Raw genomic sequence first — 27,338 nt, forward strand, 5'->3', positions numbered from 1 at the left:
TCTAGAACAACCTATGGTTTGTTTTTGTGTGTGTGTTGTAGTCCAAAACGTAAGCTTTCCAGTCTCTGTGGTAGGCTTTCTTCTACCATACATTCCCCACTCTGATTGTACCTTACTTCTACCTATGATGACCTCGAATCCCCCAGATCTTACCTTGAACCCTTTCTCTGCTCTCTTTCAAGCTTTACCATTATGGCCCCTAATCTCCCAGATCTTCCCTTGATCCCAGTGTTCTATCTGTGTGTCTTAAACAAAGATAGTTTACAAGACTCTGCACCGCAAAGAAGGAGACTCTTTCAATGATCATTTGGGAATGTACGTTTCTAGTGTCTGGGTGTGACCAAGGTATCTTGCTTTTTTCTCCTCCCAGAATTTAGTCAGTTTGTTTTCTTTGGTTGGAGAATATTTTTAAAAGAAAGCCAACCTTTCTTGTTTCAATAATTGCCCGTCTTTTTGGCATTTAAATAAAAGCCGAAGGGATCGAATCAGCATCTTACCCACAGAGATGGAGTCAGATGGAAAAATTGTGGCATTCTTTTCTGGAAGGGCAGGGGGGGGAAAGCCTGTTTACTCAGATGTCTTTGACCAGTTCGCTTATTTCAAGGTTTGGACCAAGATTTTCAGAGCTTGGAAACAAAAGGTTTTATGTGAGAGGCTTTCTTTTTTGGGGAAATTCACTGAGACACAGTGCAGCCGTAATGACAGAAAGGGAAAGAAAGGAAGTTCTGTTTTAGGAACGCTTTATGCTGACTTGCACGAAAAGGTATTCCAAATTCCAAGACTTTATGAATTGTTAAAGGTTGTGATTCTTTTTTTTAAAGAAAGGAATAAAAGAAAGAATTGGCACATTTCAACAACTTTATGGGCTTATATTTCACGTAGTAGCAGCATTTTCAGTTCAAAACTTTCCTCGTATTAGAAGAGTGGCTACCTTATTATGATTTATTCATTTATTTCCTTCCTTTTGCCCAATACAAGAATTCAGGATGGGACCCAAAAATTGAAAGAGATACAGTTAAAAACACAAAACAATAAGAAAAAAGTTATTGTTAGAGTGCAATTAAATCACCCATAGAGTTTTTAGGAATTACATATTCTTGCTTTTGAAAGTCATTCTCAGATTGTCAGGATTATGATAACATGCAATTCATATGTTTTCTTTGGCCATGAAAACACAAGATTGGCCTGGCTTCGTTGGCTAAATGGTACTCTATCAGTGGTCTCTGATAAGAATAGGTGGGTAACTTATTCAAACTTGCTGTGAATGGTTCTCAGTGGATCTCAGCCTGAGGGTCCCCAGGTGATTTGGACTACAACTCCCAGAAATCCCAGCCAGTTTGCCAGCTGTTAGGATTTCTGGGAGTTGAAAGCCAAAACATGTGGGAACCCACAGGTTGAGAACCACTGAACTAGTGGGATTCTTATGGAGGCAATGGAAGGCATGGAACTAAATCATAGTATTAGTTCTCATTATAGTTAGGAGTTGAATCCAACGAACAAAAATGATCAAGAGTCTGGAGACGAAGCCCTATGAGGAGTGGCTTAAAGAGATGGGCATGTTTAGCCTGAAGCAGAGAAGGCTGAGAAGAGACATGATAGCCATGTGTAAATATGTGAGGGGAAGTCATAGGTAGGAGGGAGCAAGCTTGTTTTCTGTTGCCCTGGAGACTAGGATGCAGTGGAGCAATGGCTTCAAACTACAGGGAAGGAGATTCCACCTGAACATGAGAAAGAACTTCCTGACTGTGAGAGCTGTTCAGCAGTGGAACTCTCTGCCCCGGAGTGTGGTGGAGGCTCCTTCTTTGGAGGCCTTTAAGCAGAGGCTGGATGGCCATCTCTCAGGGGTACTTTGAATGCAATTTTCCTGCTTCTTGGCAGAATGGGGTTGGACTGGATGGGCCACGAGGTCTCTTCCATCTCTATGATTCTATGAATCAGTGGAATCTACTAAAGCAGTGGTTCTCAACCTGTGGGTCCCCAGATGTTTTGGCCTTCAACTCCCAGAACTCCTAACAGCCAGTAAACTGGCTGGGATTTCTGAGAGTTGTAGGCCAAGACATCTGGGGACCCACAGGTTGAGGACCACTGTACTAAAGGTTGACTTTCCATCCAACAAGCAAGTCAATGGATCTACTTAAGACTCATCAACAATTTATTTATTTCATATACTTGCACCCAGCCCTTCTCACCCCCAGAGGGGGGACTCAGGGCGGCCAAGTGGCCCAAGTGCATTTATTTCAAGTCTAATAGTTGGCAAAGAAAAAAAATCATTCCATATTAAGTATTGCCTCTTTACCAGTTGAAGGTTATGACTGAGTTGGTCTTTCAGTGCCATAAGATTGTTTTATTGTTCTTAATGGAATATGTTGAAGTATTGTTGAATTATGCCCTGTGTATGCAAATGAAAGATGCAACTTGCTTTAAGAATCTGCACATTTCAGCGATATTTGGTTCTGGATCTATGGCCCTCCAGATGTTTTGGATATTGACTCCCAGAATCCTTGACTGAGGTCTCTGTGAGCGGGAATCCAAAAACCTTGACAACAACTGGCCCAGAAATTACAATTTCTGCACAAAATCTCAAAAAGTTATGGGTTTTGGACCTTAAGAGGACCAAGCATGGAATGCCTGTAGAGCCGAGGAGAATTTATTTTTCCTCTGGGGCGGATGGTCTATCAAACCATATCTGTCCACACCCCTCCCAAACCTTCTGGGAGCTCTTGTGGTCAAATGCAATCGCTGTTTGAGATTTTGTGGGATTGTATCTGTTTGTGGTCTTCCAGATGTTCCATGATGCCTTTGCAATTATGTCTGTTCTCTTTCTTTCTCTGTCGGTTTCCCTGCTGCAGGTGCTACAAGGGGCTCAGCTCATTGCCGTTGCCTCTTCGGACCCCGCAGCTGGTGGCGTTGATGGATCTCCGCTCCAAGGGAGCGACATCCAAGTCCAGTACGTCCAGCTGGCCCCCGTGACGGACCACTCGGCCGCCAGTCAAGTACGTAGATCCTCCCTCTGTTCTAAAGAGAATCACGCTTGGGAGCTGTCAGAGCAGCTGTGGTGCCATCCTCCGGCGCTTGTCTCCTTCCAGGCCTGTAATTCTCCTTCGTTCTTGTAAAAGTGTCTCCGTCCTGTCAATACAATGCCATGAGTTTCTCCCCCCAGGCATATGTTCTTGGTGGACTTAGCCTATGATGTAAGTAAGGCTGAAGGGCTGTGGTCAGGGCTTGAAACCAAATTCTATGTTAGTAAAACCGGAGCTCTGGAGTCTGTAACCCAAAAATACCACATGTGTATATTTGCTTATTTTGCAAAAATTAACTTGATTGTTTCCTTAACTATAGGGAGGGTCAAGAAAAACAAGGAAGCCTCCTCCACTGATCACTGCTCTATGCGTCCTAATATTTCTTCAGACACCACTCTGCTTTTTAAAGGGTTTTTTTTACAACCATCAGTGCAAGATAGTTGTCTTTTGTATGTTTATAGAAGCTGATAATCTCCGGAAACCAAATTCCATGCTTTTTACAGCCACATAGTGGCTTCCACTTAGGAATTCCTTGGGATAGATGCAATAAAAATGCCCAGAAATTGACATCACCCATGAACGTGGTGGCTTCGAGGCCCATGTTAGAATCTGAAGTTTAAATGTTTTACTTATGACTCTTATAATCATAAGTTAGAATGGTGGTTCTCTGTCTTTGGTCTTCAACTCCAAGAAGTCCCACCACTAACAGCGTGGCTCATGGTCAAGAGGATTTGGGAGTTGGAGATGTCCAAAGCATCTGAGGGACCAGTGGTTAGGAACATTTGAGTTAGAGGATGTGCTTCAGAGTTTGGACCAGTGTTTCCAACACAACAGCCCAAGTCGGATGGGGTTTCTCTATTGTTGGCCTGATTCAAGAACAGGATGAGCTTGTGCCTGGCTCATCCTATGCTGCTACTGTCTGGCTCTCCAAGAAGTGCAAGTCAAGGGCATGTTCCCATGTTCAGAAGATGGTGCCATGATGCACTCACCATGAGTGGCCATTGATGTCCCAACAGCTTTGGCTCTGCACCAGAGTCTGTGGCCACCTCTGGTTTCAGCCTCAGCACCCCAGATGGCCAGAGCTGCTTTCTCCCCCCAAGCGAGCCAGAGTCAGGGTCAAGTGTGCCAGGGGTCAGCGCCAGAAAACCAAGTCAGCCCCAGATGAGTCACTCTGGGGCTTGGCAACTCTCCGGCCCAAGAACGGCCTGTACTTTTCCTTAGCCAAGGAGGGGAAAAGGTTTGGCTTTGGAATCAAAAGGGATATGGACCCCATCTCTCTCCCCTTCTCAGTCTTTCTGGGACCTTGATGCGGCCTAGATGAGCTCACCAGTTGTGGCCCACAATGAGTGATGGGCACCCGGCCTAACTGTTGTGTTGCTGATACACTATTGCTCCATTCCTAGAGGTCAGGGAGTCAGCTTTTCCATTCCCAGCCCCTGCTATTTCTAACCTGGCTGCAACCATTGGCTCAGAACAGCCTGTTCCATTATTTAAGTTTGAACGGTTCCCCTTTCCTTAACACACATCTTGGCTTGTTTGCCAACTCGAGGTGCCTCTCTCTCTAAATTATAACTTTGCAGTGTATGACTAGGGGCTGAGGGGGAGAGGAGCAGGTCCTGGATGCCAAAGGCCTCGTATTTCCTGGCCCTTCTTTTGGGAATTTGGCATCTCTGTGTGTAGTCTCTGGTAAAGGGCATTCCATCTGTTTGGCTAGCAAACATGGTTCATCTTGACATGATTTATAATTCAATGAGACAGGGACAGCACCATGTTCAGGTGACTTGGAATGTACTAGGTATATCTGTTGCACCTTTCTCTGCAAAACACTTGGCAGCATAGATCGATAGATAGATCTGAAAAAGACATACAAGGTCCAGACCACCACACCACCATGGCTCTCTGTATACAATTTCTCCTTAAATACTCAAACCTTGATTCATGGACCCTTGCCTTTCCTGTTGCTGAGTCCAACAATGTCAGGTCTGTTTCTGTGGAAGATAACACGCCTATCTTATGACCAGTTTATCACTTCCAATTGAAGAAGGTCCAGTGGAAACTTGGATACACTAACCACTATGTATATTCCATTCATTTGGTAAATCTGTTCTATTTGGGAGTAAGAATTGGATCCAGGTCTGTATAGATGAAATGAATGCTCTTTACTTGCATATTTTCTTCATTTTGAGACGTTTTGTAGGCTCTCTCTCTCTCTCTCTCTCTCTCTCTCTCTCTCTCTCTCTATATATATATATATATATATATGATGGTAAAGGTTTCCCCCTGACATTAAGTGTAGTTGTGTCTGACTCAGGGGGGTGGTGCTCATCTCCATTTCTGAGCCAAAGAGCCAGTGTCGTCCATAGACGCCTCCAAGGTCATGACTGCATGGAATCATACTTATGGATCTACTCACATTTGCATGTTTTCAAACTGCTAGGTTGGCAGAAACTGGGCTAACAGTGGGAGCTCACCCCACTCTCTGGATTTGAACCACCAACCATCAGCAAGTTTGACAGCTCAGTGGTTTAACCTGCTGCACCACCAGGGGCTCATATATACAGCTGCAGTTATTACACAGCTTCACCAGCTACTGATCTGTTTTTGGGTCAGAATTCAAAGTACTATTTGTTGCCTATAAACCCCAGTATGACCTAAATCTTAGAAAAAACATATCTTCCTATAAGAGCCAGTTAAAGGTTTAAGATCTTTGAAGGAGGGTTTTCTCTTGGTCTGATTATTATTTATCATGTCAGAAGGGAATCTAGAATACAATTATAATGTATTTTTAAAAAACCACAAAGTTAAATACTTGGCATGATACTAGATTTCCTTTGAGCAGAAGCTGGCCCCTTCGAGTGCCTCTGATGTTACTGTGGGAAGGTCCGCCATTGTGCATGTGGCAGGGCTCTGGTTGCATTGTAGTCAGTGATCTGTGTGTTGCTCTTCTCTCTCGCATGTTGTGGACTCCACTTTGTAGCCCCATTTCTTAAGGTTAGCTCTGCATCTCGTGGTGCCAGAGCGTAGCCTGTTCAATGCCTTCCAGGTCGTCCACTCTTCTGTGTGCCCAGGAGGGAGTTTCTCATCGGTCTCAGCCACTGAGCCCCCGGTGGTGCAGTGGGTTAAACCCCTGTGCCGGTAGGACTGAAGACCGACAGGTTGCAGGTTCGAATCCGGGGAGAGGCGGATGAGCTCCCTCTATCAGCTCCAGCTCCTCATGCGGGGACATGAGAGAAGCCTCCCACAAGGATGATAAAAACATTAAATCATTCAGGAGTGCCCTGGGCAACATCCTTGCAGATGGCCAATTCTCTCACACCAGAAGCGACTTGCTCCTGACACGGCAAAAAATAAAAAGCCACTGATTGAGGTTCTGGGGTTTCACCAACCACTTTTGGACACTCACTTGCTGAGGTCTTCCCGCGAATATCTCTGTAGATCTTAAAAAGCTATTTCTTGATTCAAGGCATTGGCTTGCTGGCTGATATCCGAACGGAGGATGGGCTGGAGATATCAATGCCTTGGTCCTTTCTTTACTGGCTGCTACTTTCTGACGGATGTCAGATGAAAATACCTCATGAGAGGACCTCTTTGGTGGCTGCTTCCAGTTCTCTTCCTCTCTCCAAATTCCTCTTTAAGTGGCCTTCCCTGGACTCCAAAATGAGATGTCTGTGTGTCCACCTTGCCTGTGGCTTCATCCTCCCCTTCTTGACTGCTCAGATTTTGACAAGAGCTGGCCATTGGTTTTGAAATCCAGCAATAAATCTCTCCATTTCTCCCCCACATCGTTGGTTGGCAGCGAGAGCGGAATTGCTCTCTTTCAGACCCTTTGCACTGTGTTAGCTTTTAATATTGTGGTTAACCACAGAGGGTTATACCATACTGCAGATAAACTGAAAGGAATGTGGAAACTTATAGGAAGGTGTGTGTGTAAAAAAATGTAGATGGGGTTAGAAATAGGTTCGCTGCGACTGGTGAGTCCATCTCCAAAACCCAACGAAGGAGCCAATATAAATAAAGGATGTGACATGAATTTGGTAAGCTCAAGGGAGAGCATGCCAAGTATGGCCTTTCATTAATTTTCCAGTCTCAATGCTTTCCTCCCATGCAAAGCCCTCCCAATAGATGTCCATCCAGCTCTAGAGAAAGAGACTCCAAAACACTTCCAAGCACCATATTCCAAAGTTAAATAGCTCTTGCCATTAGGAAGTTCTTTCTAATGTTCTGGTGGAATCTCTTTTTCTGCAGTTTGAACCTATTGTTCTATATCTTGTCTCCGGAGACGAGAAAACAAGCTTGCCCCCTCCTTAATATGGCATCCTTGCCAATATTTGCATATGGCTCTCACATTCCCTCTCGACCTTCTCTTCTCCAAGGTAAACATATTACGCTCCCTAAGCCACTCCTTATCGGGATTTATTGTGTCCAGACCTTAGACCAATGCTTCTCAACCTGTGGGTCCCCAGGTGCTTTGGCCTTCAGCTCCCAGAAATCCTAACAGCTGATAAACTGGCTGGGATTTCTGGAAGTTGTAGGCCAAAACACCTTGGGACCCACAGGTTGAAAACCACTGCCTTAGACCATTTTGGTTGCCCTCTGTACACTTTACATCTTGTCCACCCTCTTCTTCAATCCTAGTGGGATTCAATCAGCCCCTTCCCTCCTGTCAGTTTGCAAACAAGTGGAAAACTTGGTTCGGGAGCGAGCATTTGGCCCAACATAATTACAGTGGGGGGGGGGGGGGGGAGTATTTAGTCAGATACCAATTGTACAAGTTTTTCCACTTAAAAAGATGAGAGAGGCCTGTAATTGACATCATAGGTAGGCCTCAACTATGAGAGACAACATGAGAAAACACACCCAGAAAATCACATTGTCTGATTTTTAATGTATTTATTTGCAAATAATGGTGGAAAATAAGTATTTGGTCCATAACAAAAGTTCTTCTCAGTACTTTGTTATACATCCTTTATTGGCAAAGACAGAAGTCAAACCTTTTCTGTAAGTCCTCACAAGGTTGGCACACACTGTTGCTGGTAAGTTGGCCCATTCCTCCACGCAGATCTCCTCAAGAGCAGTGATGTTTTGGGTCTGTCACTGGCAACACGGACTTTCAACTCCCTCCAAAGGTTTTCTATACGGTTGAGATCTGGAGACTGGCTAAGCCACTCCAGGACCTTGAAATGCTTCTTACGAAGCTACTCCTTCATGGCGTTGGTGGTGTCAGGCTGCATAGATTCTATAGACCTGTGTTTCTCAACCTTCCTAGTGCTTTGACCCCTTAATACAGTTCCTCCTGTTGTGGTGACCCCCCAACCTTAAAATTATTTTCATTGCTACTTCATAACTGTCTTTTTGCTACTGTTATGAATCATCATATAAATATCTGATATGCAGGATGTGTTTTCATTCACTGGACTAAATTGGGCACAAATATCCGATACCCCCAAATTTGAATACTGGTAGGGTTGGGGGAGATTGATTTTGTCATTTGGGAGTTATAGTTGCTGGGATGTATAGCTCTCCTACACTCAAACTCCACCAACAATGGACTTGAACCAAATTTGGCAAACAGAACTCCCATAACCAACAGAAAATACTAGAAGGGTTTGGTGGGCATTGACCTTGAGTTTTGGACTTGTAGAAACTCCAGAGGGAAATTTGGACTCAAACAATGATGGATATCAACCAAACTTGGGACGAATACTCAATATGTCCAAATGTGAACACTGGTGGAGTTTGGGGAAAATAGACTTGACATTTGGGAGTTGTAGTTGCTGGGATTTATAGTTCACCTACAATCAAAGAGCATTCTAAACCTCACTAAAGATAGAATTGGGTCAAACTTCCCACACAAAAACCCCATGACCAACTGTGTTTTCTGATGGTCTTTAGCGACCCCTCTGACACCCCCTCACAGCTCCGCCCAGGGGTCCCGACCCCCAGGTTGAGAAACACTGCCAGTCATGGTGAGACGTCTGGTTGGTTTATGTTTCTCCAGTTTCCCAGATCTAGTGCAATTCATAGGCATTGACACCCATCCACTCAAGAACCAGAGTTGATGCCCACAGAGGCAGAATTTGGGCATCGAAGGGGGAGTTGGCTTGTAACAGGGCATGGAAAGAGATTGCTCCAGGCGCGAACAGATGCCAGCTCACCACTCCGCCGACCCCCTTGTTTACTTTCCTGCGCTGATTGCATTCTTTCCTTACAGAAGTCGTAATGGTTCCTGACATGTTAAATTACAGTAATAACATTGGAATACCACACAGGATTTGTTTTTCCTTCTCCCCGCTGAAACCGGCAAGAGGGGAAATGGCTTCCGCTGGAAAGCCTTCTGCATCTGGCTAAATGCTGGAATCATTAAGAGAACTTTGCTGGGCCTTTGAGGCGGATTCTTTCTCCAGGTGTCTGGGGAGTCCCAGACAAATGGCTCTTGCAAATGACCTTATTGGTGACTGTATTAAACACACAGAGAGAAGTGACCTGTAAAATAGGGAAGAGGGGTGGATATAGGATTGGGAGTCTGTAGCAACATGTTATTACTGGCAGGAGAACAGACAGAGGGAGGCAGTAACGCATTGCAAAGTGCCTGACCTTAATTGCAGAACAAAGCCTTGCCGTTTTGAACTTGGCAGAGGCCTCCTATATTAATAAGCAATCATTTACCACAAATACAAAAAATATTAGGCAGGAAAACAGCAAGGCTTCTTCTTGGGGCTCTAGAACTATCTTTGAAAGCAAAACTTTTAAAGCCACGAACCATTGGACCAAACACTCATAAAGCCACCTTTCTCAAACTTTTTACCTTGGAAGAACCCTTGAAATAATGCTAGGGTCTAAGGGAATCCTTATCATAGTTTTAACCAAAAAAAGAATGATCTCTGTAGGAAAAAAGCCCCAGGGATACGACTGAACGCCACTAAATCACTTCTCTTCCAGTCCCAGTATATCTTAGAGTGGTGTCAGAGTAGTTTTCCAAGAGAGATATCTTTTTTAGGACTGTTCTAGGTACTCCAACCCAACTGTATGGTAACTTATGGGAGAAGCATAGCATAGAACAGCCTAGAGTAACCACAAAATGCCTAGAGCAGTGTTTCTCAACCTTCCTAATGCCACAACCCCTTAATACAGTTCTCCATGTTGTTCTGACCCCCAACCATAAAATTATTTCCATTGCTACTTCATAACTGTAAATTTTGCTACTGTTATGAATTGCAATATAAATATCTGATATGCAGGATGTATTTTCATTCGCTGGGCCAAATTTGGCACAACTGTCCGATATGCCCAAATTTGAATCCTGGTGGGGTTGGGGGGATTGATTTTGTAATTTGGTAGTTGTGGTTGTTGGGATTTATAATTCACTGACAATCAAAGAGCATTCTGAACCCCACCAACGATAGAATTGGGCCAAACTTCCATACAGAACCCACATGCCTTGAAGGGACTCATTGGCACAAGCCTCCCTCCAGCATGCTCGCTCTTCCTCAACCTCACATGCATATCACGCTGCCATGTGCCGAGCATGCCTGCTCCCTGCTTGGAGCCCTCCCCTTGACTGAGAGGCTGGCCAATCACAGCGCAGGAGGGCTTTTGGTGGGAGGATTCGCCATCTGTTTCCAACAAGGAAGAGAAGGACAGGCAGAGAGATCTTCAGCCTTCTCTGCCAAAGGGGTTCCTAAGACCACCAGAAATATGTCTTTTCTGATGTACTTTGGCGACTCCTCTGATACCCCCTTGTGACCCCCCCCCCCAGGGTCCCGCTCCCAAGGTTGAGAAACACTGGCCTAGAGAGACATTTCCCCCCATGTGCAGGTAAATGATACTACAAATAAAGATTCTGCAGATACGGGGTCTTGCAGCATTTAAAGACCTGGTGGAATCTCATGTAAAATATAGAGCGAGCTTATGGATCGGTGGGTTCAAATGATAAGGACAGATTCCCACCTTTACCATTAAGACACACTTCTTGACTATAAGAACTGTTCAACATTGAAATGGATTGCATTGGAGAGTGGTGGACTTCCCGTTCTTCTTGCTGTTGCTGCTTCTTCTCCTCCTCCTCTTGGAGGTCTTTATACAGATGTTGGATGATCTTTGTTTGGGGATTCTTTAGTTGTGTCTTCTTGTAAGGCAGAAGGCTATTAAGAAACACTTCCTGACTCTAAGAACTGCTCAACATTGGAATAGACTGCATTGGAGGGTGGTAGACTTCCCATTCTGCTTGCTCTTCCTCTTGCTTCTCCTCCTCTTCTTGGAGGTCTTTATACAGATGTTGGATGATCTTTGTTTGGGGATGCTTTAGTTGTGTCTTCTTGTAAGGCAGAAGGCCATTAAGAAACACTTCTTGACGCTAAGAACTGTTCAGCATTGAAATGGACTGCATTGGAGGGTGGTGGACTTCCCATTTTTCTTGCTCTTGCTCTTGCTCTTGCTTCTCCTTCTCCCCCTTCTCTTCTTGGAGGTCTTTATACAGATGTTGGATGGCCTTTGTTTGGGAGTGCTTTAGTTGTGCCTTCTTGTGAGGCAGAAGGTCTTTGAGAAACACTTCTTGACTCTAAGAACGGTTCAACATTGGAATAGACTGCATAGGGGGCGGTGGACTTCCCATTCTTCTTGCTCTCCCTCTTGCTTCGCCTCCTCCTTCCTTTCTTGGAGGTCTTTATACAGATGTTGTGTGGCCTTTGTTTGGGAGTGCTTTAGTTGTGTCTTCTTGTAGGGCAGAAGTTGTGAACTAGATGGCTATTGAGATCCTTTCCAGTTATATGACTGTTATCTGAAGTCCACCGTCTCCAGGTTCTCCTGATGCTAAACTGTCCTATATTAAATTATTCTCCTCTGTTTCTCTCCACTACAGAATCCAGATTCTCTTCCAACAGCCATCCAGCCAGAAATGCAGATAGACCATGGAGCCATTCAGATCCAGTGAAACAGAGTCAGCAGGACAAAGAGGAGCAGCTATATGGACTCCATGCCTTGGCAGCTAAATATTCCAAGAAGACAAGCAAGTATGTAGCTTCTCAGCCTGGACACAGATGCTCTCCTTCAACCTCCAGTGATTTCATGGTTCGGGCCTAGCACACAAACAGGTGCCATAGGAAAGGCCTTGCGTCCTGGGCATCCCATTCACTCCAGACCAAAGGACTCCTCAACAGGTTTGGTCCCTCCTGAAGAAAAAAACTCAAACCAATCTTGCCGAAAGACAAGAACTTTGAATTGACGCCCCGCCACTTTGTCTCTCCCTGTAGATCCCTTCCCTGCCTGCCTTGCAGCAACACACTGAGAAAAAAAATCAAGAGTGAAAGTATATTTTGTCATTTGAGAGAAGGATTTTTTAAAAAATTGCTATGTTTATATTGACAGAGAGAAAGATGCATTTAAGGAATGAATAGGGAGAGGTGGGGAGCCTGTTATCACTCAAGTTACGCTTTTTTGCTGCTTTTTTCAGTATAATTATCAAGTATTTGCAAGAGAGAACACTCATGTACAAACACAACCTTTGCCCTTTTTTTGTTACGTTAACTAACGATTTTTCTAAAGAGGAAAGAAAAGACTATTCAACACTGTAATTATGCATTTCTAAAGAAATAAATGTGTATTTATGAAGTCTGTCTTTCTTTTGCCCATCTTTGGTCTAGAATAATAGAATTAGAAGAGACCTGGTAGGCCATCCAGTCCAACTCCATTCTGCCAAGAAACAGGAAAATCGCATTCAAAGCACCCCCGACAGATGGCCATCTAGCATCTGTTTCAAAGCCTCCAAAGAAGGAGCCTCCCTCGACCACTCTCTGAGCCAGAGAGAGAGTTCCACTGCTGAACAGCTCTCCTTACAGTCAGGAAGTTTTTCCTAATGTTCAGGTGGAATCTCCTTTCCTGTAGTTTGAAGCCATTATTACATTGCATCCTAGTCTCCAGGGCAGCAGAAAACAAGCTCCCTCCTCCCTAGGATTTGCCCTCACATTATAATCCATGACATCATGTCTCCTCTCAGCCTTCTCTTCTTCAGGCTAAACAGGCCCAGCTCTTGAACCCGTTCCTCATAGGGCTTGTTCTCCAGATCCTTGATTCTTTGAGTCACCTTCTTCTGGACACATTCCAGCTTGTAAACATCTCCCTTCAATTGTAGTGCCCAGAACTGGAAACAGAATTCCAGGTGTGGTGTGACCAAGGCAGAATAGAGCATGGGTAGCATCACCTCCCTGAATTTAGGCACTAGACTCCTATTTATGCAGGCCAAAATCTCATTGGATTTTTTTTAGCTGCTGCATGACATTCTTGGCTCATGTTTAACTTGTTGTCCACAAGGACTCCAAGATCTTTTTCCACACCTACTGCTGACTAGAATGCTTTTGATGGTCTTCTTTTCAGGAAGCAATCTCTTCCTCTCACTTTTATTTATTTATTGTATTTAAAACATTTGTGTTCCGTCTTTCTCACCCTGCAGGGGACTCAAGGCAGAGCACAACATATATACGGCAAACATTCAATGCCGGGACATAAAACCATAAATATATACAAACATTAAAATCACTTATATTCACATTAAAAGTTGCTTAAAAACCATCACTTTAGTTTCATTTTGCAGTTTCTTTTCAAGGAGATAAAACCACCATTGTCTCTTCTTTCTGCCTATCCTATTTGCTAATGTTTTCTGTCCAGAATGTGTATTTTTATCCGTTTGTAATTTAGGAATATTCACTATCCTTATATTCTTTCCCCCCGAAGACTGATTTGCAAGGGCAAACAAACAAAAAATAGAACTGCGGTCACAAAGGTAGGATAGAATTTCGGAGAGGAAAGGGCGTGCAGACAATCCTAGATCATTGATAAAGTGCATTTAGGGACATATTGCTGGGAGTTTCCTTATTCTGGGAAGGCGCACTGGAACAACCATGTTTTCAGGCTCCTCCTAAAGACTGCCAGAGTTGAGGCATGCCTAATGTCTTTGGGGAGTGAGTTCCAGAGTCGAGGGGCCACCACCGAGAAGGCCCTCTCCCTCGTCCCCACCAATCACACCTACAATGAAGGTGGGAGCGCGAGCAGGGCCTCTCCAGAGCACCAGTTAACAACCTGGCAGCCGCCCATTGAACCAACTGACATTTCCGGGCCGTTTTCAAGGGCAGCCCCATGTAGAGTGCATTACAGTAGTCCAATCTGGAGGTGACGAAGGCATGGACCAGCCTGGCCAGATCCTCCTCCAAGAGGTACGGTCACAGTTGGCGCACGAGTCTTAATTGTGCAAAGGCCCTCCCGGCCACCGCCAACGCCTGAGCTTCAAGCGTCAGTGATGAGTTCAGGAGGACACCCAGACTGCGGACCTGTGACTTCAGGGGGAGTGCAACCCCGTCCAACACAGGTTGCCACCCTATACCCCGATCCGGTTTACGATCGACCAGGAGGACCTCTGTCTTGTCGGGATTGATCCTCAGCTTGTTCCTCCTCATCCAGACAGCCACAGCGGCCAGGTACTCATCCAGCACTCAAGGGGCTTCCTTGGAATTAGGTGGAAAAGAGTAGTAGAGTTGCGTGTCATCTGCATAGAGATGGCACCCAACTCCAAAACTCTGGATGACCTCTCCCAGCGGTTTCATGTAGATGTTAAAAAAGCATGGGAGACAGAATGGAACTTTGCGGGACCCCACAGATCAAAGGCCAGGGGTTACAATATAATATAATATTACGAGGGGTATTTTTAAAGTAAGGTCCGTTTTGTTGTAGACACTGGTAGTTCGCGCCCATACCGCAACGAGCGCGTGCGTCGTGTACCGGCATGCCTCGGGAACAACTGTGCTCAGTTTCCGCTCTGTAGCTAACCTGTACGGTTCTGTTCTGTGCTTTAAAAATGTTTAAGACTATCAACTCACCCTCCGCATGTGAGGTTCGCTCAGTGATACGGTTTTTGTCAGCAAGGAACCTGCCTGCTGCAGAAATTCATTGACAGATTTGTGAAGTGTACGGTGATACTGTTATGAGTGAAAGCAAAGTGCGTAAGGTGGGTACGACAATTCAAAGATGGCCGTGACGTCTGGTCGCCCTTCTTTGATTACAATGAACTCTTGGTTATCGGAGCAGGTGGCAAGTTTTTATGAAGAGGGTATTTTAAAATTGGTTCAGAGGTATGATAAGTGTTTGAACAAACTTGGCAACTATGTCACAACACAGGTTGAGAAACACTGCTTTAATGGCACCTTTTATTGCAGTGGTTCTCAACCTGTGGGTCCCCAGGTGTTTTGGCCTACAACTCCCAGAAATCCCAGCCAGTTTACCAGCTGTTAGGATTTCTGGGAGTTGAAGGCCAAAAACATCTGGGGACCCCAGGTTGAGAACCACTGTTTTATTGCCTCCCCTGCTAAAAGTGGTACCTATTTTATCTACTCGCATTTCTGCTTTCAACCTGCTAGGTGGACAGTTGAGTTGGGGCTAACGGCGGGTGCTCACCCCACCTGGTCTCGAACTGCTGATCTTTCGATCAGCAGGATTTTTCTGCAGCACAGCTGTTTAGCCTGCTGTGCTGAGCCTGGCTCCAATGCAGTATAATGCAGTTCCAAGCTGTGTAGATCCAGCCACATCAAGCTATGGCAGTATAGATCCAGCCACAGTTGAGTCATCTTGGCTTCCAAGAAGAATTCAAGCTTCAAATAATTGGAAATGGCAACCAAGAGCTACAAGCATTTGTTGGAAACGAGAATGTGTTGTGGTCATAACGTTTCTGTCATTTCCAGCTCGGGCTTAGTAATAAATTAAGGAGCAATCTTGACCATAATAAGAGATTGGACTTGTCATCCCGCTTCCACTTTTTCTTGCCTGACCATGAATCCAGTCACTTGCCCTTGGGACTCAAAAACAAAGGAATTGGATGGAAGAATGGCTTGAGAAATTCCATCTTCCCTGCCAGGAAAACCCAGGCCCTGCAACCAGGCGAAATGATGTAAATGTGAAACTCCGCATCTATTTGCTGATGCGGAGAAATTGCAGTCGGAAAGCAGGCTCTCTCCTTTCAAGGCAGGCAAAAGGAATAATTGTTTGCATGCCCGACCCTGTTATAAGTGGTGAGGCGGAGCAGAGATTCCCCACCACTTGGTTGAGAAACTGCTACTTTCAGAAACCACCTCTTCCAGATTTTTAAAAGTAAAGCCCCAAACCCTAAAAGAGAACCAATTGGAAAACCATATAAGCAGCCAGGTTGCAAAACAAGGTACGGAAAGCCAAAGAAGCCAATAATTATCCAACATATTTTTCCATCTTCTTTCTCAGATCTTGCACTTTTTCCCCTATTGCAGACACAATCTGGATCATTAAATGTATTTGGAAAGGGGAAAATAGGTTTGTCTTTCCTTTCTCCCCCTAAATTGTTCATTGAGAAAGTGATTCGATTTAAGACATTAATGCTAGTCTTTCCAAATTGCAAAGTGGTTGAAAGTGAAAGAATTATAAATGAAAGTATAACCACAAAGACGGTGCAGCTATCGGGAGAAGAAATGAAGTCATTCCTACCCAAAATAACAATTCTGACCCCTGAATACAATTTTTCTGCAATTCCTAGATTTTTAGCATTGCAAAGAATACAATGCTGAAAATCATTCACACCCAGGACTCATTTGCAATGTTTTCATTCCTTTGGTCCCTTTCTAAATGCAATGCTAGAAACGTAGGGAAATGAAGGAAAATTTCACTGGGAGGAGCAGAAATCACATCTTCCTAGATATTTCCTACATATAGTAACCCTAGGGCGACTCTGTGGTAAGCAGTGGACTCTGTGGTAGGCCGTGGTGGAGCAGCAGATTAAACCGCTGAGCTGCAGAACTTGCTGATTGGAAGGTTGGCGGTTCGAATCCAGGGAGCGTGCTGTGCTCCCGTCGTTAGCCCCAGCTTCTTCCAACCTTGCAGTTCAAAAATATGCAAATGTGAGTAGATCAGTAGGTATCACTGCTGTGGGAAGGTAATGGTGCTCCATACAGTCATGCTGGCCACATGACCTTGGAGGTGTCTACGGACAATGCTGTCTCTTCAGCTTAGAAATGGAGATGAGCACCAACCCTCAGAATCGGATATGACTGGGTTTAATGTCAGGGGAAACCTTTACCTTAGGGTGACTTTGATTCCAGGCAGTACTAAATCACGCACTTTAGTCAGGGGCAAAAAAAAAAAAAAAGGGGGGGGGGACCTGAGAAGATGTCCAGATACAGAGCTGTTGGTCATGGGATTTCTGCCTGTCGTCCACACTTGGTGCTTTGTCATGGGATTTTGCACCCCCCAAGTTGGCTGCCACAGGACTTCTGCCGGAGATTTCAATAGGTTTAAAAAAAAAAAAAACCTTCAAGATGTAAACATGCGAAGATGTGAATCATTGTATAAGTTCTGTTCCTCGGTTATATAAGCTGCAAGGCCATCTGTGCAGAGAGTGTGCCATTCCTGGATTATACATGTTTGTTCCTTATTGCTCTGGTTGTGAAGAGAAGTTCAATGTTGACTAAGGGGCCACAACTTTGTCCTGGCCAGAGAAACCGTGCCCTCCACATGTTTCATGAAGTTTCTGGCATACAAACAAAGTTTTTGCCTTCTACACAAGTGATGCCTTCTTTTTAGGAAACAACCAATCAGGAACAAACTTCTAAAACCCGGGAACAAACCTAGATTAAAAATCTCATGATTTCCGAGTGCAGGAACATACAGACATTCGAAGATGCGGATTTTTGGCTTAAATCCGGGATATTCCTGCACCTGAAAATCTTACGCTTTTTACCAGTTGTAGCGATTGCTTCCGTGTTTATAGGGAACGGCATTTGGCCACCTTCCAGTTTGCTGCAGAAACTCCTAGAATAAAGCTAATGTCTGGACAGGCCCTAAGTCATAGGATTTTCTTGACAACATTTGTTCAGATGGGGTTTGTCTTTGCCTCCCTCTGAGGCTGAGAGTGTGTGCTGCAGGCTAGAACTTCCAGAGACTGGGAAAAGGTGCCTTTTGGACTATCCTTCCAATGGCCAGCTGGAGGATTTCTGGAGTGGCAATCCAAAAATAAGGAAAAGCCTGCCCTGAGTCAGCAGACCAGAGGATTCTGGGAGTGGCTGTTGGAATAAAGGAAGGAAGGAAGGAAGGAAGGAAGGAAGGAAGGAAGGAAGGAAGGAAGGAAGGAAAGAAGAAAGAAAGTCTTCTTTCAAACCTGGAAGGATTTCCACAAAATAACAACTGATGTAGGTAGCTGGTGGATTCTGGGAGAAGCAATATGAAAAAAGAAGAATATTCCCCAATCCAGGAAGAACTGTTTAGTAACACCAGGTAGAGGCGATCAGAAGAAGGAAAAGAACAAAGAAGAAAAGAAAAGGGAGAAGGATATGAAGAAAAAGGAGAAGAAGAAGCAGAGGAAAAAGGAAGAGGGAAAAGAGAAGTAGGCTTAAGGAGGAGGAAGAAATGACAAAAAAGATGAAGTAGAGGAAAAAGGAGGAAGAGAAGAAGAATAAAGAGGAGGAAGAGATGAAAAAGAGGCAAAAGGAAGTGGAAGAGAGGTAGACTAAGGAGGATAAAGAGATGAAAAAGATAAGTAGAGAAAAAGGGAGGAAGTGGAAGAGGAGAAGAAGTAGAATAAGGAGGAGGAAGAGGTGAAGGAAAATTATAAGAAGAAGACCTAGAGGAAAAGAAGAAAGGAGAAGTAAAGCAAGGAGGATGAAGAGATGACAAAAAAGAAGTAAAGGAGGAAGAGGAGAAGAAGAGTAAGGAGGATGAAAACATGAAAAAGGAGGAGGAGAAAAAGAAAAAGGAAGTGGAAGAGAAGTAGTAGATTAAGGAGGATAAAGAGATGAAGAAAAAGGATAAGAAGAAGAGGTAGAGGATAAAGGAGGAAGGAAGTGGTAGAAATGAAGAAAAAGAAAGGAAGAGGAGGAGGAAGTAGATTAAGGAGGAGGAAGAGTTGAAGAAAAAGGATAAGAAGAAGAGATATAGGATAAAGGAGGAAGGAGGTGGTAGAAATGAAGAAAAAGAAAGGAAGAGAAGTAGATTAAGGAGGAGGAAGAGTTGAAGAAAAAGGATAAGAAGAAGAGGTAGAGGATAAAGGAGGAAGGAGGTGGTAGAAATGAAGGAAAAAAGAAAGGAAGAGAGTAGATTAAGGAGGAGAAAGAGTTGAAGAAAAGGGATAAGAAGAAGAGGTAGAGGATAAAGGAGGAAGGAGGTGGAAGAAATGAAGAAGAAAAAGAAAGGAAGAGAAGTTGACTAAGGAGGAGGAAGAGATGAAGAAAAAGAATAAGAAGAAGAGGTAGAGGATAAAGGGGGAAGGAGGTGGTAGAAATGAAGAAAAAGAAAGGAAGAGAAGTAGACTAAGGGGGAGGAAGAGATGAAGAAAAAGGAGATGAAGAAGTTGAGGAAAAAGGAGGAAGAGGATAACAAGATTAAGGACGAGGAAGAGATGAAAAATGAGGTGAAGTAGAGGGAAAAGGTGGAGGCCGTGACAGACTTTGCATTTCTAGGTGCAAAGATTACTGCAGATGCAGACTGCGGCCAAGAAATGAGAAGATGCTTACTTCTTGGGAAGAGAGCAATGTCCAATCTTGATAAAATAGTAAAGAGTAGAGACATCACACTGGCAACGAAGATCCGCGTAGTCAAAGCCATGGTATTCCCTGTAGTAACCTACAGATGTGAGAGCTGGACCTTAGGGAAGGCTGAGCGAAGGAAGATTGATGCTTTTGAGCTGTGGTGTTGGAGGAAAGTGCTGAGAGTGCCTTGGACTGCGAGAAGATCCAGTCAGTCCATCCTCCAGGAAATAAAGCCCGACTGCTCATTGGAGGGAAGGATACTAGAGACAAAGTTGAAGTACTTTGGCCACATCATGAGGAGACAGGAAAGCCTAGAGAAGACAATTATGCTGGGGAAAGTGGAAGGCAAAAGGAAGAGGGGCCGACCAAGGGCAAGATGGATGGATGGCATCCTTGAAGTGACTGGACTGACCTTGAAGGAGCTGGGGGTGGTGACGGCCGACAGGGAGCTCTGGCGTGGGCTAGTCCATGAGGTCACGAAGAGTCGGAGACGACTGAACAAATGAACAACAACAACAACAAGTAGAAGGTAAAAGGAAGAGGGGCCGACCAAGGGCAAGATGGATGGATGGCATCCTTGAAGCGACTGGACTGACCTTGAAGGAGCTGGGGGTGGTGACGGCCGACAGGGAGCTCTGGCGTGGGCTGGTCCATGAGGTCACAAAGAGTCGGAGACGACTGAACGAATGAACAACAACAACAACAAGTAGAAGGTAAAAGGAAGAGGGGCCGACCAAGGGCAAGATGGATGGATGGCATCCTTGAAGCGACTGGACTGACCTTGAAGGAGCTGGGGGTGGTGACGGCCGACAGGGAGCTTTGGCGTGGGCTGGTCCATGAGGTCACGAAGAGTCAGAGACGACTGAACGAATGAACAACAACAACAACAGAGGGAAAAGGAGAAAGTGGGAGAAGAGAAGAAGTAGAGGAGGAAGAGTTGAAGAAAAAAGATAATATGAAGAAGTAGAGGAAAAAGGAGGAGGAGAAGGAGGAAGAGATGAAGAAAAAGGAGAAGAAGTGGAGGAAAAAGACAAAAAGAGGACAAAGAAGAGTCTTCCCTCACCCTAATAGGACAGCAAAGGAATCGCAGGTGTTGTACCTGTCTGGGGGATGCTGGAAGTGGTGCCTAAAATGAAGAGCCGGTTCCCCAGGAATGGAATCCCAGGTGCTGTTCAGAGGAAAGAGCTGGCCAAGCCACCTGTGTTCCTCAGATAACCCTGTGACAATTCCTGGAGTGGCCCTAAAGTGGACAGGCAATCTGGAGGCAGAGAGGCAAAAGCCTTGTGTTTATGTTTTGCAGCGCTGAGTTTGTTCCAGAAGCAGAGCCTTAACCCTTGCCAAGAGCATCCTCCTCGGGGCCTCTGAGACTCCGGCGCTGAGCCTTTGGGCCTTGGTCCCTTCCGGTGGGCAGAGGGTTAAGCCGTGGGCGGGAGGGAAGGGAATCCCTGCCTTGGAACTTGATCCTTCCCAGCTGAGCCGGGATGGAGACGGACGTCATCCTCGGCCCTCCTTGCGCTCTGGAGCCGAGTTCCCATGTCAGAGGAAGCCCAAGCAAGGAGCATCAGGGGTCCCTGGATCTCCCGAGATGTCACTCCGAGCATCACAACACACTCCTCCGGTAAGCCAGTCTTTGCAATATCCATCCTTGCCAACCGCTTTGCAAATGCTCCTTTCTGCAGCCAGCTGCAAGCAATGAAGGAGAATGATGAGTCCAGCTGTTTTGGTACCCGGGGCTCAGCAACAGGCTTTTAAGACCTGGCAGAGTGAAGGCAGAAGCAAAACTGACATTAGGCACATGCTTTAAGGACCTGGTGAAATGAAGGTAGGGCTGCCATCTGTAGAAGACAGAATTCAGAGAGAAATGAGAAATGCAGTGCTTTGGGTTTTATTCATTGTTTTATGAAAAGCTTTTGGGTTGAGTTGGAATGGCTTGTTCTTTGGGAATATCCTCTTGCTGTTTGTTGTCTTACTGTGATATTTCGTCCTCCCTGGAAAGTAGGGTTTTGGGCCTTTAGCCAAGGTGGGCGTCTACACTACAGTGTTAATGTGGTTTGACACCACTTTCATTACCATGGCTCAATGATATGGGATCCTGAGAGTTGATTTGTAAGTTCTTAAGCCTTAAGAACTGCTCTGAATCGCCTCTGGGCTGAGAGGGATGGTATATAAATGTGGTAAGTAAGTAAATAATAATAATAATAATAATATATGCCTTCTGTGCCAAAGAGTAGAATCATAGAATCATAGAAAGAGTTGGAAGAGACCTCATGGGCCATCCAGTCCAACCCCCTGCCAAGAAGGAATATTGCATTCAAATCACCCCTGACAGATGGCCATCCAGCCTCTGTTTAAAAGCTTCCAAAGAAGGAGCCTCCATCACACTCCGGGGCAGAGAGTTCCACTGCTGAATGGCTCTCACAGTCAGGACGTTCTTCCTCATGTTCAGATGGAATCTCCTTTCTTGTAGTTTGAAGCCATTGTTTCGCGTCCTAGTCTCCAAGGAAGCAGAAAACAAGCTTGCTCCCTCCTCCCTGTGGCTTCCTTTTACATATTTATACATGGCTATCATATCTCCTCTCAGCCTTCTCTTCTTCAGGCTAAACATGCCCAGCTCCTTAAGCCGCTCCTCATAGGGCTTGTTCTCCAGACCCTTGATCATTTTAGTTGCCCTCCTCTGGACACATTCCAGCTTGTCAATATCTCTCTGGAATAGTGGTGTCCAGAATTGGACACAATATTCCAGGTGTGGTCTAACCAAGGCGGAGTAGAGGGGGAGCATTACTTCCCTGGACCCAGATACTATGCTCCTATTGATGCAGCCCAAAATCCCATTGACTTTTTTTGCCGCCACATCACATTGTTGGCTCATGTTTAACTTGTTGTCCATGAGGACTCCAACATCTTTTTCACATGTACTGCTCTCGAGCCAGGCATTGTCCCCCATTCTGTATCTTTGCATTTCATTTTTCCTGCCAAAGTGGAGTATCTTGCATTTGTCACTGTTGAACTTCATTTTGTTAGTTTTGGCCAATCATCTCTCTAATCTGTCAAGATCGTTTTGAATTCTGCTCCTGTCCTCTGGAGTATGGGAACCTCACCAATCTATACTGCTATGGAATCCCAGGATTGCATCAAACTGTCTTCATGGGTTTTGTGTTTTTTCAGGGGTGTATGGCCATGTTCCAGAAGCATTATCTCATGACATTTGGCCCACATCTATGGCAGGCATCCTCAGAGTTTGAGGGGCCTGTTGGAAACAGCCCCTCAACCTGTGAGGATGCCTGCCATAGATATGGGTGAAATATTAGGAGAGAATGCTTCTAGAACATAGCCATACAGCCTGGAAAACTCACAGCCACCCAGTGATTTCGGCCATGAAAGCCTTCGACAACAAACTGCATGCATTCTACAGTATACATGCACTCACAAGATGTGATTGTTTTGGAGTCCATAAACCAGCACTTTTGTGTGTGTTTGCATGGTGTTTTCAATTTCCGTCCCCTGCCCACAGAAAACACTGCTTTGGTGAAGGGCCTGTTTTCCATTACAAAGACTAAAAGGGCCGTCATGTTTTCCTAGCATAAATACCTCTCTTCTCCCTTTGTGGAAACGATAAGTTTGGGGTACATGGACTTCAGGAGATTTATGGTTTGTCTTGTCTCATCGTTGGGTTTTCAGAAGCGGGTTACTTTTGCCTCCTTCTGGACAGCGACCACAAGAGTTGGCGAAAGTAAGAAATCCATACAATCATGGAGTTGGAAGAGACCCCACTCGGTGCAAGCCCTTTCTGCCAGGCAGAAGACCCAACCCAAGCCCTCCCAACAGATGGTCATCAGTTTATGTTGAAAAACCTCCCAAGATGGAGGCTCCACTGGATTCTTTGGCAGCATATTCCACTCTGAATAGCTCTTACCATCAGGATGTTCTTCCTAAGGTTTAGGTGGGATTTCCATCTCTGTAATTTGAATCCATGGCTCCATTGTGTCCCAGTGTCAAGAGCAATCGAAAACAAGTTTGCTCCCTCCTCAATGAGACATCCTTCCCAATACTGAAACATGACTCCCATGTCCACTTTCGACCATCTCTTCCCTAAGATGCGCCTTATAGAAGTTCATGGCTTCCAAGCCTTTGGCTATTTTGTCCACTCTCCTCTGGACATCTTCAGCTGGTCAGTATCCTTCCAGAACCTTAATCATACACTGTCTGTCTATTTGTCTATCTATCTATCTATCTATCTATCTATCTATCTATCTATCTATCTGTCTGTCTGTCTGTCTATGCATCCATCCACCCGCCCATCCATCCATCCATCCATCCATCCATCCATCCATCCATCCATCCATCCATCCATCCATCTAACCATCTGTCTGTCTGCCTGTCTGTCTTATCTGTCTGTCTGTCTGTCTGTCTGTCTGTCTGTCTGTCTGTCTGTCTGTCTATCTATCTATCTATCTATCTATCTATCTATCTATCTATCCTTGTTTCTATCTCTGATGGATAGATATGATTCTATCTATCTATTTATCTATCTATAGTTTTCATTATACCTCACAACCTCTGAGGATGCCTGCTATGGGTGAAACATCAGGAGAGAATGCTTCTGGAACATGGCCAGACAGACTGGAAAACTCATAGCAACCCAGTGATTCTGGCCATGAAAGCCTTTGAGTAAATCCCTATGGAGTAAATCCATCTTTTGGAATCTCTAGATCCTCCACCAAAACTGAACCAGAAGTTTGTCCTATTTGCACACCATAACCATGCTTAGGGATGCGAAATTTGCATGTATTTTTGGGAGCTTGTTCAATTATTGGGTTTTGTTCAGTGACTGCTAAATGTGGCCTTTGATTTTGAACTTATGTATTTATCATATCAGAAGGGAACCGAGGGTACATTGTAATGTATTTAAAAACACAAACAAAGTTTTAAAACTTGCCATTGTACTAAATGTCCTTTGACCAGCAGCTGGCCACTTGAAGTGCCTCTAGTGTTGCTATAAGAAGGTCCTCCATTGTGCATGTGGCAGGGCTCAGGTTGCATTGTAGTAAATGGTCTGTGCTTTGCTCTTCTCCACACTCACATATCGTGGACTCCACTTTGTGGCCCCATTTCTTAAGGTTGGCTCTAAATCTCCTGGTACCAGAGCGCAGTCTGTTCAGCACCTTCCAAGTCACCCAGTCTTCTGTGTGCCCAGGGGGTCTCTCATTCGGTATCAGCCATGGCTTGAGGTGCTGGATTTTAGTCTGCCACTTTTGGACTCTCATTTGCTGAGGTGTGCTTCTTGTAAGTCAAAGCATGGCCCAGAGTGACTCCTGGGTATTTTGGTGTGCTGAAATGCACCAGGTAATCCTCAGAGCTTGAGATGCTTGTCTGTTCTTAAGATTAAAAGCACACATCTGTGTTTTAGATGGATGAGGAATCAGCTGGTTTTCCCAGGAATAGGCAGGAAGAACACCTAAAGCTTCAGAGAGCTTTTGTTCAACTATTTCAAAGCTTGAGCGGTGATGGCACAATTGTCAGCATAGATGAATGTGTCTCTTCTGACACTGGCTGATCATTTCTGTAGATGTTGAACACTGATGCAGCAAGCACACTCCCCTGAGGCAGGCTGTTCTTCTGTTTTCGCCATCTGCTTCTCTGGTCTTGGAACTCAACAAAAAGCTCCTGTTTTGTAGCAGATTTTTTATGAAGCAGGTGAGGTAGTACTCCTTTGTGATATTATAATTTTTTCTAAGGAGAAGGTGATGATTTACAGCAGTGCTTCTCAACCTGGGGGTTGGGACCCTTGGGGGGGTGACCCAAGGGGGTGTCAAAGGGGTCACCAAAGACCATCAGAGAAACACAGTATTTTCTGTTGGACATGGGGTTCTTTGTGGGAAGTTTGGCTCATTTCTCTCATTGGTGGGATTCAGAATGTTATTTGGTTGTAGGTGAACTATAAATACCAGCAGCTACAACACCCAAATGTCAAGGTCTATCTTCCCCAAACTCCACCAGTGTTCACATTTGGGCATATTGAGTATTCGTGCCAAGTTTTGTCCAGATCCATCCTTGCTAGAATCCACAGTGCTCTCTGGATGTAGGTGAGCTACAACTCTAAAACTCAAGATCGATCCCCACCAAACCCTTCCAGTATTTTCTGTTGGCCGTGGCAGTTCTGTGTGCCAAGTTTGGTTCAATTCCATTGTTGGTGGAGTTCAGAATACTCTTTGATTATAGGTGAACTATAAATCCTAGCAACTACAACTCCCACAATCCCCCACCCCACCAGTATCTAAATTTGGACGTATTGGGTATTTCGTCCAGTGAATGAAAATACATCCTGCTTATCAGATATTTACATTACGATTCATAACAGTAGCAAAATTACAGTTATGGAAGTAGTAAGAAAAATAATTTTATGGTTGGGGGTCACCACAACATGAGGAACTGTATTAAGGGGTCGCGGCATTAGGAAGGTTGAGAAACACTGATTTACAGTATCATAAGCTCCTGACAGATATATGAAGACAGCTCATGTAATTGGCTGCCTTTCAAAAACATCTTTTCTATGTGCTGAGTCAGTTCAATACTTGCGATGTGCAGCTTCTGTCTTTCCTGAAACCGGATTGCTGTTGTGCCAGAACTTTATAAAGATGACACAACAAGGAGATTGGTCTATACCTTTTGGGTCATTCCGTGTTTGCCTGGTTTCAAGATGGCTATGACTCCTGCTTTCCTCCAGATTTTGGGGATCTGACAGGATGCAGTGCAGTTGTTCCTCAGCTTCAGCAGCCAACACCTTGCTTTTGGTCCAAAGTTCTTCATTTGGAACTGAGGTCAAAGATCTACAGAAGATGATATAATGGAACAGGTTTAGTCCAACGATTCCTCCTGTCAAGCAAGTTTAAGTTCCTGCTTTTCTGTTGTCTTTTGGGTTTTTAAAAATTATGTAAGGAATGCATTGCCCGAGGCTTGTGTACATGTGGAGAGGGCAGAATGAATCCGTTTCATGGGTTTAGTCATGGTGGGAATTTCATCAGATTGGTGTGTTGCTCGGGAACAGGGAGGGGAGCAAAATCCCTTTAAGGAGCATGGCTAATGATGATGCGCCATGCAAGCGATTATCAACGGTTTGTGTATTAGACGCTGATAAGATGGCGCATTTGAGATTTGGGAGGATGGAAATTTTGCAGTTCTGTCTCTGCATAATCCTTTGCCTCCTTCTCCTGGCTGATTTTAAGATACTTATTTGCTGACATTTCTGGAGCGGACACCCATTAAGCCAAAGCAGATGATGGATGAGTTCGATCATTGGGTTCCAGATCATTGCTTTCTCTCTCTCTCCCCTTTTGCTCAATTGCACCAGAGCCTTCCTTGGGGATGTGTGAGCCTGTGGGCAAAGTGGGGGGCTTTGTATAAATAATGACTTTGAAAATGCCCCATTAATTGGAGACAGATGAGAGCGATTATGAGACAACCTTTTGGATCCATAAGCATTAATAATAACCAACGAAGAGGGTGAGAATTATTCTTGCGTTGACGCTTTGGCATGCATTTCTTCCACCTGATAGGAATAGTTTTAGAGAGGGCTTGATAGAATTATAGTTGGAAGAGGCCCCAAGGGTCATCCAGTCCAACCCCAATTCTGCAATGCAGCAAGACACAATCCCATTGGCTTTTTAAGCTGCTGCATCACACTATTGGCTCATAGAATCCTAGAGTTGAAAGAGACCTGGTGGGCGATCCAGTCCAACTCCATTCTGCCAAGAAGCAGGAAAATCGCATTCAGAGCACCCCTGACAGATGGCCA

At 44.8% G+C, this 27,338-nt stretch overlaps 2 protein-coding genes across 2 annotated transcripts in view; both read left to right on the forward strand.

The window, feature by feature from the left end:
- Positions 1 to 12,626, forward strand: part of BANP (BTG3 associated nuclear protein) — a 217,576-nt gene extending 204,950 nt beyond the window's left edge. Inside the window, exons 12-13 of the mRNA XM_060788495.2 lie at positions 2,850 to 2,993; positions 11,878 to 12,626. Of these exons, the coding sequence (XP_060644478.1) occupies positions 2,850 to 2,993; positions 11,878 to 11,949 (216 nt within the window). The 3' untranslated portion in view covers positions 11,950 to 12,626. The remainder of the gene's footprint in view (positions 1 to 2,849; positions 2,994 to 11,877) is intronic.
- Positions 12,627 to 21,008: 8,382 nt separating this feature from the next.
- ZNF469 (zinc finger protein 469) overlaps positions 21,009 to 27,338 on the forward strand; it is a 255,965-nt gene continuing 249,635 nt past the window's right edge. The window contains exon 1 of the mRNA XM_060787942.2: positions 21,009 to 21,164. The gene's annotated coding sequence lies outside the window, so the exon portion shown is untranslated. The remainder of the gene's footprint in view (positions 21,165 to 27,338) is intronic.

This window comes from Anolis sagrei, chromosome 8, assembly GCF_037176765.1.
Source record: "Anolis sagrei isolate rAnoSag1 chromosome 8, rAnoSag1.mat, whole genome shotgun sequence".
NCBI classification, from domain to species: Eukaryota; Metazoa; Chordata; class Lepidosauria; order Squamata; family Dactyloidae; genus Anolis; species Anolis sagrei.